Raw genomic sequence first — 16,399 nt, 5'->3', positions numbered from 1 at the left:
CTACAGTTTGCTCATGATCACTTGGAGGACTGAGACTGACTGGTTCAAGGTTCTCTGGCCTGATGAGACCAAGATCGAGATCTTTGGTGCCAACCACACACGTGACGTTTGGAGACTGGATGGCACTGCATACGACCCCAAGAATACCATCCCTACAGTCAAGCATGGTGGTGGCAGCATCATGCTGTGGGGCTGTTTCTCAGCCAAGGGGCCTGGCCATCTGGTCCGCATCCATGGGAAGATGGATAGCACAGCCTAACTGGAGATTTTGGCCAAGAACCTCCGCTCCTCCATCAAGGATCTTAAGATGGGTCGTCATTTCATCTTCCAACAAGACAACGACCCAAGGCACACAGCCAAGAAAACCAAGGCCTGGTTCAAGAGGCAAAAAAATCAAGGTGTTGCAGTGGCCTAGTCAGTCTCCTGACCTTAACCCAATTGAAAACTTGTGGAAGGAGCTCAAGATTAAAGTCCACATGAGACACCCAAAGAACCTAGATAACTTGGAGACGATCTGCATGGAGGAGTGGGCCAAGATAACTCCAGAGACCTGTGCCGGCCTGATCAGGTCTTATAAAAAAGACGATTATTAGCTGTAATTGCAAACAAGGTTATTCCACAAAATATTAAACCTAGGGGTTGAATAATAATTGACCCACACTTTTATGTTTAAAATTTATAAAAATGTAACTGAGCAACAAAACTTTTTGGTTTGTAAGATTTATGCATCTGTTAATAAATCCTGCTCTTGTTTGAAGGCTCTAACTTATTTGCATCTTATTAAACCTGCTAAATCTGCAGGGGGTTGAATACTACTTTTAGGCACTGTACATGAGAGCAGGGAAACCAACTTGCAAATTTTAAAGGACACTATCTGATCGGGGGGGGGGGTTAAAGACTGAGATGGCCACAAGGAGGCAGCAGTCACATGAGAAACTGCACTGAAGCCCAAACAGCTGCAAGTGAAGGAAAAGGGGGGGGGGGGGGGGGGGGGAAGTGTAGTATTCATTACATAGCACTCACCATGGGGGTATGCTATTGAGGTGGCACAAGTCTTAGAAGTAGCGGCTGCCAACATGAGTCCAGCAAAGTCAGAAGCTTCTTTCGCAGACTCCTCATTGTCATCAATGGTTGATGCAATTTTATGTTCCAGCAGTTTGCGCTTAATACTTTCGTAAATAACAAAATGGATAACAGTTTCAGAGATTCCGGCATAGGAGGCTGACATGCCCCTGTAAAAACCCTTCACACCATCTGCCTTGTACACTTTGCGGATGCACTCCAGAGCACTCATCCGTCTTTCACCTCGGTTTCTGGAGGGGGAAGGAAAAAAGTAAACAAAAAACATAATTGAGTAAAATGGAATTGTGACAACGTACACTCACCGGCCACTTTATTAGGTACACCATGCTAGTAACGGGTTGGACTTCTTTTGCCTTCAGAACTGCCTCAATTCTTCGTGGCATAGTTTCAACAAGGTGCTGGAAGCATTCCTCAGAGATTTTGGTCCATATTGACATGATGGCATCACACAGTTGCCGCAGATTTGTCGGCTGCACATCCCAAAGATGCTCCATACAAGGCAGGATGGATCCATGCTTTCATGTTGTTTACGCCAAATTCTGACCCTATCATCCGAATGTCGCAGCAGAAATCGAGACTCATCAGACCAAGCAACGTTTTTCCAATCTTCTACTGTCCAATTTCGATGAGCTTGTACAAATTGTAGCCTCAGTTTCCTGTTCTTAGCTGAAAGGAGTGGTACCCGGTGTGGTCTTCTGCTGCTGTAGCCCATCTGCCTCAAAGTTCGACGTACTGTGCGTTCAGAGATGCTCTTAGGCCTACCTTGGTTGTAACGGGTGGCGATTTGAGTCACTGTTGCCTTTCTATCAGCTCGAACCAGTCTGCCCATTCTCCTCTGACCTCAACAAGGCATTTCCACCCACAGAACTGCCGCTCACTGGATTTTTTTTCTTTTTCGGACCATTCTCTGTAAACCCTAGAGATGGTTGTGCGTGAAAATCCCAGTAGATCAGCAGTTTCTGAAATACTCAGACCAGCCCTTCTGGCACCAACAACCATGCCATGTTCAAAGGCACTCAAATCACCTTTCTTCCCCATACTGATGCTCGGTTTGAACTGCAGGAGATTGTCTTGACCATGTCTACATGCCTAAATGCACTGAGTTGCCGCCATGTGTTTGGCTGATTAGAAATTAAGTGTTAACAAGAAGTTGGACAGGTGTACCTAATAAAGTGGCCAGTGAGTGTAAATTGTAGCTGAACACATGTATATGGGCTTAGTCCTGAGCATAATTTTAGCTTCTGATTAGGAAAGATCCAGGTGAATCAGATGTCCCTGCAAACATTTGTCAGCCCCTTGGAAAACATGGCAGTGGTTTATTTTTATTTTACAGAAGAGTTTGTTATGAGGTGGTTTCATTTCAAAGTGAAGATTCCTGAAGTCTCACGTTGCTTACTTTGTAATCACAGATGCTCATGTAGATCATTAGAGCAGTCGGTTATTACATGTCTCATGTACTGGTAATGCCCTTTTATTTAAAATAGGCTCTGGAGGCAGATTCTCAGGACAATCCAGGTCACGCTCATAGATCTTAACAGCTCATTTACATACAAGAAAAACATGCAATTTCTCTGGGATACCTTGACCTCAGCCATGTATCATTTTATGACCTACATGTCCATACAGATGGCATAGGAGGGCTGACAGATACCCTTCAAAGATTGGAGTATGAAACATTAATAAATGACAGCCTAATTGTTTGATAAAACCTTCCACACTTAATATTGGAGCCAGGGAACAGGTTAAGGTACATTAAGAGCCAAGCAAAAACTTACCTTGCGTCCAGCTGCAGCCGTGTTTTTACTAGCCAGATGGGATTGGTGGCCGTGATCGCAGTAAAGCCTAAATAAATGACACTAAATTATTCTATATTACATCAAAAGCAAACCAGTCAGCGATGACATGCACTAGTGACATTCTAGAGAGGACAAGGAGCTAGGTTTAAAGCTAGGGGGAAACATAGCTCAATATTACAGTAAACCTACTTCTACTAAGCCCCACCACCCAACTCTAAGCCAAAACCTTAAACTGTGAAAGTTATTGTACATGACTCCAGGAAGGTTACTTGCTTCAACAGGGAAAACCAAGTTATTTTTAAAGAACTTACAAAGGCAATAGGGGAGAAAAAAAAAAAAAATCAAAGGTTCATTATATTGCCCTTCTGGTAAAGTTCTTGAGAAATACTACTATATCAGTTACATGATGGGAGAGTTTTAAAAGCAATACAAAAAAAAAAAAAAAAAAATTAACTGGAAGTGACACCATGGTAGCTGAGGTGAACTAAACCAATTCGACAGGAAATACAAAGGGATGAAGGAAGAGAGAAAAAAAAATCAGCATAACCAATTTCATAAGTCACTCGTTTTGCCTAGGGAGGTGCTTTATTGAATATTAGGAGGACCTCCTTGTCACAGGCTAAAGCCCAACAGCGTCAGTGAGCATGTGCAGCAAGGACGAAGGACAGCAGTGTGATTGGCCACAATAAGGGGAGTGGTCTGACTGCACATGCTCACAGAATACAGCCCTGTAGTGTTAATAGGACAGTCCTTCTGTACTACAGTGATTACCTCCCTAGACAGAACTAGGAGATTAGGAATTGGTCCACAATGATACTATTAGCAAAATGTAATTCAGATTTTTTACTTTAGCTATTCCAGGAGAACCCCATTTAAGGAGAGTTTGTCACCCCCAAAACACCAATTAAACCTGAACACTGCACTCACTGTACTTCTGCAGGCGTCAGTGCAAGGATGGGGACTTAATGCAGGCTTACTCTGGGCAAGCAAGCGCTGGCAATTATGGCAAAAAAAAAAAAAAGGTACATTACATATAAAGGCAAGGTAATGAGGGGCACATTGAGCCCCCCATATTACCTTGCCTTTATATGTAATCTACATTTTCACATGTCTATTTTTCCTGAATACATTTTGTATTTTTAAAGGATTGTTACTCCGTGTTTTCAGTGCTTAAATTGTAACCATGGAGTGTCCACAATACAATTAGCCTATTTTGAGATGGTAGGCCTCTACAACTACGGTGTCTGTGCTAGTATTGTTTTCATATAATTGTACAAGTAGATTAATTTGCGTTTTAGGGGGTGACAGACGACCTCTAAAGCACACTCCCTTCACCAGTCTAGCACTCTTCCCTCCAAGCACCATTATATAGCACACATGCTCTGGATCGCCACCAGTACAGCTTTAGGAAAGGGAAAAGAAAATGAAAGATGAAGGCTTGCATGTGGTTATTGTCAAAGATCTGGCCATAAAAATGCAATGTCCAGATCTAGAAATAAAGAGTGCTGATCATGCAGTGCCAGAGATGACGGAGAAAGACAACCATGGCGTGTTCATATACCCCGATATATTCTCCACTCACACAGAGCTCATGAAGGCAGGCTGCAAACCAGATGCTTTGGCCCATGAGATGTTGTGACCATAGCCTGACTGTCAGGGAGGTTGTGTTTCTTCTATCCCTTAAATAAAGACTTAAAATGACGGACTTAAGTGTGATCAACTCTTATTCCTGAAACTGCTACAGTAGAAAGTCGTGGTGACTGTTCGCGGCTCAAAGTGTTCAACAAGCCCCAGTACTAAAGGAATCCTAAAGGTGCAGAATATTAGAAAATTTCTATTAGAAATCGAAATTAGAAAATTCTGCACCGATTCTTTGTGTAGGTATTCACTGGATGCCAGCCTTTCCAAAATCCACAATGAAGTCAGCAGTATGAATTAAATTCACAGCTTAATGAATACATGAAGATAGTTCCAGATTCTTTAGAAAAATCAGTATGTTCACAAATCACAGAACCTGCACAGATTTTTATTTGTCCAGGAATGACCCACAGGTTTGTGGTGCGTAAAATAAAAGTTGAGGGAGAGAATAGCAGATCTCCGGTTTTTTTTTGTGACAGCATTTCTTTCAAATTATCAGGTTATTTTGCCTGTTATTTATCTTGATCAGGAATTATTCCTTTGGCTCTGTGAATCTTAAGCTTACGGCTTTTGTCCATTAATTTTGTACTGCAGATGTTGCTTTAGGACATGTGTCTTTCCAACCATGCTTTCTCCCAAATTCTATGCACTGGTTGTTTTAGCTGCAGTGATCTTGCTCACTTTAGCGCCATGTTTGTGTATTATAGTTTAATAAAATTGTGTTGATTTGTACCAAACCCCTATTTTTGGAATGGCCAGGAGGTCCATTTTGTAGGTTTTCATATACAGGGCCTGTTCACATGACTATTTTCAGCCCGAGTGCTGCCTGGGGTAGTGCGGATGAGTTCTCAATGACAATCTGCATGTGGAGAAAAAAAAAAAAAAAAAAAAGTATTAAGCTACTTACCAGTAGCAGCATTTTTCGGAGGCTCATGACAGCACCACCAGAGAGAGGGGATCCGTCCCTTAGGAACAGGAAACCCACAGATACAAAAGGGCGGCACCTCTCCCATGTATCAGTTGTATTACAGAGTCTGAGAGGACTACTGCAGTTAATGACAAGTATACACAAACATTATATACAATATAATACAATATCTTTAATAAAGTAACAATCCAGATATCACACGCGAGACTTATATATTTTTTTTTTTTTTTTATACATTTTAAGGAAGTGCAACCCCCACGTGAATAGGGAGGTAACTAAGGGTGCTGTCATGGGCCTCCGAAAAATGCTGCTACCGGTAAGTAGCTTAATGCTTTATTCGGACTCCTGTGACAGCACCACGAGAGATTTACAGAGATGTAAGCCACCCTAGGGAGGGACTATAGCCTGCAGCACCCTTAACCCGAACGTGAGATCTGACGAGAACCCAAAGTCCAACCGATAGTGCTTGAAAAAGGTGGAAGGAGATGACCATGTGGCCGCCTTACATATCTGTCGTTTGACACTCCAGACCTTTCCACCCAGGATGATGCCATGGCTCGGGTAGAATGTGCCCTCAGATTCTGCGGAGCTGGACCCCCACCTGCTGTGTAAGCCAGAGAGATAGCCTCCCTAATCCATTTAGCTAGTGTATATTTTGACGCCATAACCCCTTTCCTAGGACCTTTGAAGGATAAGAATAGTGCATTATCCTTCTTCCAGTCATTAGTGACTGAAATATATTGTAAAAGGCATCTCCTGACATCCAACATATGGAGCGCTCTCTTTAGGGTTAGAAGAATTAGGGATAAAAGAAGGTAGAACTGTCCTGTGACCTGTGAAATTGGGATGCTACCTTTGGCAAGTAGGCTGGGTCTGGCGTAAAGATAACTATCCTGTAAGAATTCTGTATATGGGGGAAGTCTGGAAAGCGCCTGGATGTCCCCTACAGAAAAGCTGTTTTGAGAGAACATTTTGATTGAGGGTTCATGTAAGGGCTCAAAGGGGTCTTTTGTTAGAGAAGAAAGGACTAGATTTAAGTCCCACGGTACCAATTTGTTTTTATGTAACGTCTGGCCCTACCAACTGCCTTAATGAATCTCAACACCCAATAGTTATCGGCAACATTACATGAGAACAGGGCACCAAGCGCTGACACCTGCACTCAGTGTGCTTGTAGAGATTTAACTCTAACCCCCTCTGCAGAAATTCTAATATTTGGCGTATCGGTACCCCTTTGATGTCAAAATCTGAGAACGTCAGGAACTTTCTCCAGGTTCTAGAGTAGATTTTCGTTGTTATCTGCTTTCTACTTTTTAAAAGGGCATCAACCAAATTTGGGGAGAAACCTTTATATTAATAATGACCGCTCAAACTCCAAGCCGTTAAATGGAGTCCCTTCACTTGTGGATGGAATACCGGCCCCTGGAAAAGTAAATTTGGGATGTCTGGTAGCACCCAGGGATCGCCTACCGACACTGTCCTGAGCCATGCGAACCAGGTTCTCCTGGGCCTGAAAGGAGCAATCAGAATGACCTTCGCACGATCTTCTCTAATTTGTCACCACTAGAGGTAACAGATGCAATGGTGGGAAGGCGTATCCCAGAGTAAAATCCCATTTTATTAGGAAGGCATCCACTGCCAGCGGATTCTCCCTGGGATTCAAACAAAAGTTTTTTACTTTTTTGTTGTCTCTTGTAGCAAATGGGTTCACCACTGGCCGACCCCATCGGCGGACAATCTGATCGAAGACGTCTCCATTTAGAGACCATTCCCCTTGTTTTAGTATATTTTGGCTGAGAAAGTCTGCTTTTATATTTTCCTTCCTTTGATGTGGAGAGCAGTCAAAGATTGTTCTGGATGGCAGAAATGAATTTTCAGGCAATCTGTGACCTGCATCAGAGTCTCGGAACGTGTTCCACCTTGATTTATATAGGTGACTGCCACCTGGTTGTCAGAGGATCCTGATGTGGTGGCCCTGCAGATAAATGAGTTTTTTTAACCGCCAACTCAAATCGCCAATAATTCCCTCTGATTGGATGAGGACGTTGTGTATGGCTCCCATTGTCCCTGAACCACAATGTTATCCATGTGGGCCCCCCACCCTGAGGGGCTGGCATCCGTAGTTACCACCCGTGATATATTTGTTATCCACGGAACCCCCGCCGATAAGTTATCCATATCCAGCCACCACTTTAGGGATTGAAGAGTTACCGGATTTAAGGTTATTTTTTCCCCTAATGCACCCCTCAAGATTTTGTCATTAATCAATACATCTTTTTGAAGGGGTCTCTTATGAAATTGGGCCCATCTGACCGCTGCGATGCATGTTGTGAGGGACCCTAGCAGGGACATAGCTTGCCGAAGGGTCATAGAGGGTGCATTGATTGCCTTTGATACCCGATGCTGAATTTGATCTAATTTATTTATTGGGAGAAGACACTTGTGAAGATGAATCTAACAATAACCCTAAAAACTTTTGAACTTTTAGGGGCTGCAACCAGGATTTCTCATAATTATCCAGCCCAGGTGTTCCAATTTAACTCTAGTTATCTCTAATTGTGACAAACAGTGTTCCATTGAGTTCTCTGCTATGAGGAAATCAAGGTAGGGGACAATAAATATTAGATTCCTGTAAATGTGCCATAACCTCCACAATTATTTTTGTAAATACTCTAGGGGCAGAAGTTATACCGAAGGGAAGTGCTCTGTACTGAAAATGGTGAACTACTCCCCCGATTACTACTGCTACCCTTAGGAACCGTTGGAAATCTTCATAAATGGGCACATGATAATAGGCATCTTTTAAAGCCACTACTACCATAAAACAACTTTTGAACAGCATCTTTATTGTTGAGTGGATAGATTCCATCTTAAAGGTATGTTTAACTAGGTAAGTATTAAGATGCCTAAGGCTATGTTCACACGATGCGGTTTTTGCTGCGGATCCGCAGCGGAATTGCAGCTGCGGATCCGCAGCAGTTTTCCATGAAGGGTACAGTACAATGTTACCCTATGGAAAACAAAAAACGCTGTGCCGAAGATCTTTTTTTCGCAGGCAAATCCACGCGGATTTGCCTGCAGAAAAAGAGAAGTACCATGTCAATTCTTTCTGCGGATTCCGCTGCGGGTTTCCAGCAGCACCAATAGGAAACTGCAGTTGGAAACCCGCAGTGGAATCCGCAGTAGAAAAAAAAAAAAACCCGCAGTGAAAAGCACTGCGGTTTTCACTGCGGATTTTCCCAAAAAAGGACCTGAAAAATCCGCAGTGAAAAAAGGATCATGTGAACAAGCCCTTAGACTTATGATGGTCCTATAAGTCTTATCAGGATTCTGAATAAGAAATAGGGGAGAATAAAATCCCTTTCCTCTATCAGACTTTGGAACCTCAATAAGGACATTTTTAGAACAAAGAGACCACACCTCTTGTTCTAAAGCCAACTGTTCCAGAGGGGAAGAGCATAAAGGAGTAAATTTAAAATTATCCCGTGGTGTGCGGATAAACAAGCATGAGACCGAGAAATAGTGTTTCGTACCCAAACACTATTTGTGATCTCTGACCATTCTGAATAGAAATGCAATATAGTCTACCCCCCACCGGGATTCCTAGTCATTTGTCTTCCTTCTTTCTCTCCTTTGAGGAACGACGGAACATATATCCTGTACCTCTTCTACATCTATCGTCCCATCTAGACCGATCTCTAACGGATGAAAAAGCACGCTTCCTTCCCTGACCAAATCTCTTCTTATTGAAGGGACGACGATAGGACCCAAATAGATTAGGGAACTTTGTAGTCTCCTGCTTTCTCTAGGAGTATGTCCAGAGTGGGACCAAATAAATATTCTCCTTTACATGGAATGGCACAAAGTTTTGACCTCGTTTGTATATCCCCTGGTCAGCATTTTAACCATAGGGCTCTCCTAGCCGCATTAGAGAGTCCTGCTGCTCTAGCTGCCATTTTAACAGAGTCGATGGAAGCATCCGACAAAAGGCAGCTGCCTCCTGAATCACTGGCAAAGCAGTTAGAATAGAGTCCCTAGAAGCTCCCTCTTTCAACTGGGTCTCTAACTGGTCCAGCCAAACCATCATTGATCTGGCTGTACAGGTTGAAGCCACCGCGGGCCTGAAGGAACCGGCCGCCTTCCTGTCAAGGGGGTCCTTTAGGGTTCCCATATCCTCGAAGGGAAGAGAGGCTCGTCTCGCCACCTTGGCTATTGCCGCATCCAATTTAGGGGCTTTTTCCTAATTGCTGCTGGGTCATCAAAGGGATACCTGCGTTTTTGTGCTGGTGGTAAGGAACCTCTCAGGCATCCTCCACTCCTTATTAATATGTTCTTGAATTTTCTCATTTAGCGGAAAAACTACGCTTCTGCTCCAAACCACTAAATATGATCTCCTCCTTGGATAGTTGGGGTTTGGGTCCTGTTATGCCCATTGACCATCTGACCGCTTTAACTAACTTATCCATCCTTTCAAGAGGTAGACAAAAGCGAGCAGTGTCTTCATCCGAGGACGATGCAGCTGAACCACAGGAAACTTCATCCCCATCCACTGAAGAATCTGAGAGCAATGGAGCTTTATGTTTAGAGCTTCCCGCTTGAGATAGGCACTTTATGGATTGTTTGACCTCCATTCTGACCATCTTTCAAGCTTGCGGCCATAGTAAAGCCCCCGTCACACTAAGCGAGGTCGCTAGCGAGATCTCTGCTGAGTCACAAGTTTTGTGACGCAACAGCGACCTCAGTAGCGATCTCGCTATGTTTGACATGTAGCAGCGACCAGGCCCCTGCTGTGAGATTGCTGGTCATGTCGGAATGGCCTGGACCTTTTTTTGATCGTTGAGGTCCCGCTGGGTAGCACACATCGCTGTGTTTGACACCATACCAACGACCTCGTCACACAGGACGTCCCTCATCGAGGTCTGAATCGTCATAATAGCTGCCATGTGACAGGGTCACAACGACCAACGACATCGTTGTACAGGTCGCTACTTCACTGCTGCGTCGTTGGGAAGATCTCACTGTTTGACATCTCACCAGCGACAACATAGCGACGCAGCAACGATCCCTGACAGGTCGTATCGTTGTCAGGATCGCTTTAGCGTCGCTAAGTGTGACGGGGCCTTAAGGCAATCTAATCTATGTAGATATAATGCTCACCCCCTCCCCCTTCCTGAGACCTCACCATCTGCTGGATACAGGGGGCACATAGTTTTTTAGGGCACGAATCAGGTAAGGGTACTCGGCAGATGGCACACTCTGTGTTTCGCCTTACTGATGCATTTCTTCCCCTACAACAAAACATATGAGGGGAATCACGTCACTAGGTGAACTTTCACGAAGATCACTTAACAGCGGCTGCCCAAAGAAATACCGGAATATGAGGGGGATTCTTCCTGGCTGATGCTCCAGACCCCTGTCTGGAGGAACTTTTGTGACCAGATTCACTGCTCCTTCGGTCATGTTCCTTTCCTTTGGGCTTCTGGGACACCTCTTCCAGCAGCTGAGGTTGCTGATCATGGTCACTCTCCATCGTCACGATGAGGCCAGAAGCAAGGAACCCAGGACTGGAGCTCTTCATATAATCCCTCCTCCGGTCAGCAGATGTGCCAAGCGCTTCCCTGATTCGCTGCCAGCCTCCTCCCCCAGGTGCAGGAGGTCATCTCCGGGGTCCGATTGCGAGCGGCGTGCAATTGCCGGTGGGTGCTGCCATCTTGGATGCACTGCGCATGCGTGGGACCCTGTAAGTGACTGCCGGCTCCGCCCCTGACGTCACTCTAGCTCTCAGCGCTTCCTGCAGCGCTCCAGAGCAGTGTGGGATGCCCAGCTAACCCACAGCACGCCGGGTGGCGCCCCCAAATGCTGCCGCCGCAGACAGCCCCCAGCCGCACCATCCTACCGGAAGGAGGAGACCTAGAGGACATACTCACCTAGCGCTGGTCTCGGAGATAGGACACCACCGGCGACCGCTCCCTGCAGAGAATGTCACCTGCCGTGCAGCCCTGCCAGGACCACCGTGACACTTCCAGGATCTCTGCACCGGCCCCCCCCCAGTCGGCTGGCCGGCCTGGGATCCTTTTGTAAAATCTGTAGGATCAAGTCTCTTCAGGAACAGGAAACCAACTGATACGTGGGAGAGGTGCTGCCCTTTTGTATCTGTGGGTTTCCTGCTCCTAAGGGGCGGGTCCCCTCTCTTGTGGTGCTGTCATGGGAGTCCGAATAAATGCTTGGATGCCATACACAGCAGCATCCATTTTTCAGATCCATAGCAATTCTTTACACAGGAAACTGTAAATGGTCCTGTAAAGTATTAATTGCTGCTGTAAGACAAGAAAAAAAAAAGATAAATAAAATCCCACATTTCTGGATTAACCTGACTTTATATACGCTCATGTGAACCTACCCTTAGGTTTGTTAAAGTTGATGCTGCACCCACTCTCCACAGGAGTGGGCCTTATGTCATTTACCAGGAGCAGAGATGGGCACTCATTTTGCATCTTGTGGATGTTAAAATATGATTTATGCAATGAAAAAGCCAATTTATTCCAGCAGCTGAGACTGCCCTGTAAGTTTACAGCACCGAGTGCCCTCATTGTGTTTGCTTTACCATGTTGTCCGAGCTTATTCATGGTCAGAAAGTTACACAATGAGTTTGTCATGTAATGCTGGGACAAGATAATACATTTGCGATTTGGCTCAGTTTCCAATGGGACAGTGCCCAGAACACACAAATATTGTCGAGATAATATCCAGAGTTGGCAAGCGGATGCCACCGTGCACAATCTGCAAATAAAAAACTCCAGCCAATGTGAAGCTGTAATAGCCCATATTTACTGATACATCACCACATACCAAGGGCTTTAAAAGGTTTAATAGGATTTAGATTTGTTGTAGAGTTTACTTTAGACTGACAATCTGATGATCATTTGTTTACTCTCCAGGCCAAAGCGAAATCTTTACAGATCATAGATTAGACTGTGCATCTCTACACTTCCCATAACGATATCGTTAACGATATCGCTGCAACGTCACGCTTTTGGTGACGTACAAACGATCCCGCTAACGATCTTGTTATGTGTGACAGCGACCAACGATCAGGCCCCTGCTGGGAGATCGTTGGGGAATGATCAGGACCATTTTTTGGTCGCTGATCACCCGCTGTCGTGTGCGACGCCGATCCAGCGATGTGTTCACTTGTAACCAGGGTAAATATTGGGTTACTAAGCGCAGGGCAGCGCTTAGTAACCCGATATTTACCCTGGTTACCATTGTAACACAAAAAAAACCCAGTACATACTCACATCCTGATGTCTGTCACGTCCCCCGCTGGCGTCCACAGGGTTAAAACTGCTTTCGGCAGGAGCGCTGCTAATGCATGCGCTGCTGCCGAGAGCTTCCCTGCACTAACTGTCAGCGCCGGCCGTAAAGCAGAGCACAGCGGTGACGTCACCGCTGTTACTGCCGGCGCTGACACATTCAGTGCAGGGAAGCTCTCGGCAGCAGCGTGTACATTAGCAGCGCTCTTGCCGAAAGCAGTTTTAACCCTGTGGACACCGGCGGGGGACGTGACACATCAGAATGTGAGCATGTAGTGTTTTGTTTTTTTTAATTTTACAATGTTAACCAAAGTAAATATCGGGTTACTAAGCGCGGCCCAGCACTTAGTAACCCGATGTTTACCCTGGTTACACAGGTGCTGCAGGGGGACTTCGGCATCGTTGAAGACAGTTTCAACGATGCCGAAGACGTTCCCCTGATCGTTGGTTGCTGGAGAGAGCTGTCTGTGTGACAGCTCCCCAGCGACCACACAACGACTTACCAACGATCACGGCCAGGTCCTATCGCTGGTTGTGATCGTTGGCAAGTCGTCTAGTGTGACTCCAGCTTAATTCTACAGGACATGCAGTGTCTGCGCATTGAGGTAGATGAAATGGCTGCAAGAAAAAATAAAAATTATATATATATATATATCCCCATTCGGAATGTCCATTCAACAAACTTTGAAGGCATTTCAATACATGGTCCATCCTTAGGATTGACTTTCAATGCTTGAGAGGGGGTAACAAAAGCTGTGGCCCCTTTATCCAGGTGTAAAGGCCCCGTCTCACATAGCGATTTACCAACGATCACGACCAGCGATACGACCTGGCCGTGATCGTTGGTAAGTCGCTGTGTGGTCGCTGGGGAGCTGTCACACAGACCGCTCTCCAGCGACCAACGATCAGGGGAACGACTTCGGCATCGTTGAAACTGTCTTCAACGATGCCGAAGTCCCCCTGCAGCACCCGGGTAACCAGGGTAAACATCGGGTTACTAAGCGCAGGGCCGCGCTTAGTAACCCGATGTTTACCCTGGTTGCCAGCGTAAATGTAAAAAAAAACAAACAGTACATACTCACCATCTGTTGCCCGTCAGGTCCCTTGCCGTCTGCTTCCTGCTCTCACTGAGCAGCCGTACAGCGAGAGCGCAGCGGTGACGTCACTGCTGCGCTCTGCTCTCGCTGTACGGCCGGATCTCAGTCAGAGCAGGAAGCAGACGCCAAGGGACCTGACGGGCAACAGATGGTGAGTATGTACTGTTTGTTTTTTTTACATTTACGCTGGCAACCAGGGTAAACATCGGGTTACTAAGCGCGGCCCTGCGCTTAGTAACCCGATGTTTACCCTGGTTACCAGTGAAGACATCGCTGGATCGGTGTCACACACACCGATTCAGCGATGTCAGCGGGACCTCAACGACCAAAAAAAGGTCCAGGCCATTCCGACACGACCAGCGATCTCGCAGCAGGGGCCTGGTCGCTGGTACGTGTCACACATAGCGAGATCGCTACTGAGGTCGCTGTTGCGTCACAAAACTTGTGACTCAGCAGCGATATCGCTAGCGATCTCGCTATGTGAGACGGGGCCTTAAGAGTGTGGCTGTCCCTTGTACTACTAGTGAGCAGAGCGTCACAGACTGTTCTTCTGATTAGTCAGTATTCCGTGGGTTAGACACCATTGGTTGGATATGGCTATGGCTATGGCCCAACATCCTTACATGGGCACAAAAACATAAGGTTTGACAAGTTAGTGAATGGTTTACAACAAAAATAAGTCTAAAGACAATTCATGTTGGTGTAATACAGATATCACACTTCAATGAATTGCTAGAGGAAGGCATACAGAACCATGAGCCGATGAATACACAAGCATGCACACACACACACACACACACACACACCTCACATATATAATACACCTTTGGCTAACTTCATAAATCTGGACTGCGATATCTGCATTTCTTAACATTTCTCAATGCTTTCTTTATTCCCCATTAAAAAAGTCAATTACAATTCCAATGTGCTGTTCTTACTCTTTTGGCTGCAGATAGAAGCTGGGTCAAGTACTCACGAGGGTTAACTTAGTCCATATTTCCGCAGGACGAGACCTGCAGGAGGCGAGCATGAGATGACACAATCTCGCGCCTTTCACAGTGGAAATGTACAGTAAACGCCTAAAATAGACACAGGCTTTTCTGTATCGCAACAACAAGCAGTGGTCCACAACATTGCGCACCAGTGAAACCCACGGAGGGGGATTTCACAAAATAAATAGACTTGCAGAATGGGGAAAAGAAAACAAAAAAAAGTGGAGAAATAAGATAAAGGCTAAAAAATAAGAAGGGTTTATAAAAAAAAAAAAAAAAAAAATGAAGAAGAGGGACAAGGGAGCATGAATAGGAACTTTAGTTAGACTTTTTGCATGAGCTGTGGATAAATGTATGGAAACGTTATAACAGTCAGAAGACAAAAATCGTAGTTACTTACCGATAACGGTATTTCTCTGATCCCATGATGGCACCACGGAGAGAGGGGTCCGCCCCCAGGGACAGGAAACCTACAGGTGAAAAAGGGCGTACCTCTCTCCCACATCAGTTGGTTAACAGAGCCTTATACAGAACTTCAGCTGCAATTTGATATTTACACAAATTAAACTTAACCATTTTTACTTAACAGAGGCACCGTGACTAAGGGTAACTAACTATACATTATAGTGTGCACACCTGTGTGAAAAGGGAGGGAATATACGGGTGCCATCATGGGATCAGAGAAATACCGTTATCGGTAAGTAACTACGATTTTCTCTATCCCCATGATGGCACCACGGAGAGATTTACATAGATTGTAACCTTTTTAGGGAGGGACCACTGCCTCTAGAACCCTTCGACCAAAGGTGAGATCAGAGGAGGTCAAGTCTAAGCGGTAGTGTTTAAAAAATGTAGACTGGGAAGACCAAGTGGCCGCTCTACATATCTGTTGTATTGAAGCGCCAGCTCTTTCCGCCCAGGATGATGCTACTGCTCTGGTCGAGTGCGCTTTTATATTCTCCGGGATGGCCGCCCCGCTGGAAGAGTAGGATAGGGCGATGGCATCTCTTATCCACCTCGCTAGCGTAGCTTTTGACGCTTTGTCCCTTCCGTGGACCCTGGAAGCAGACAAACAGAGCCCTATCCTTCCTGCACTCCCTAGTGGCTGACAAGTATTGGAGTAGGCACCTCCTAACATCAAGGGTATGTAGTGCTTTTTCTCCCTCATTCTTGGGGTTGGGACAGAATGAGGGCAGGGAGACCTCTTGTGTCCTGTGAAATTGAGACGCGACTTTTGGGAGGTAAGCCGGGTCTGTTTTTAGAATGACTCTGTCCTCGAGAATTTGAGTGAAGGGAGGGCCCGCGGACAATGCTTGTATGTCACTAACGCGACGGGCTGAGGTTAGGGCCACTAAGAGTGTTGTTTTTAAAGACAGAATCTTTAGGGGTGCGTCTGCCAAGGGCTCAAAAGGAGATTTGGTTAGTGCGTTTAGAACAAGGTTTAGATCCCATGGAGGGGCATTATGCAAAGGAACCGGTCTTGATCTACCCGAGGCTTTGATGAATCTCACGATCCATCGGTTTCTGGCTAGATCATAATTATACAGCGCTC

At 45.4% G+C, this 16,399-nt stretch overlaps 1 protein-coding gene across 1 annotated transcript in view; it reads right to left on the bottom strand.

Moving 5' to 3' along the window:
• The window catches only part of SLC25A36 (solute carrier family 25 member 36), a 48,697-nt gene that overhangs the window by 2,752 nt on the left and 29,546 nt on the right, over positions 1-16,399 (bottom strand). Inside the window, exons 5-6 of the mRNA XM_077290851.1 lie at positions 2,859-2,925; positions 1,024-1,313 (exon numbers count right to left, since the gene is read on the bottom strand). Coding sequence (XP_077146966.1) covers positions 1,024-1,313; positions 2,859-2,925 — 357 coding nt within the window. The remainder of the gene's footprint in view (positions 1-1,023; positions 1,314-2,858; positions 2,926-16,399) is intronic.

The sequence above is a fragment of the Ranitomeya variabilis genome, chromosome 2, assembly GCF_051348905.1.
Source record: "Ranitomeya variabilis isolate aRanVar5 chromosome 2, aRanVar5.hap1, whole genome shotgun sequence".
NCBI lineage: Eukaryota > Metazoa > Chordata > Amphibia > Anura > Dendrobatidae > Ranitomeya > Ranitomeya variabilis.
The sequence above is the reverse complement of the archived record's forward strand: the minus strand, read 5'-3'. Positions and strand labels throughout refer to the sequence as shown.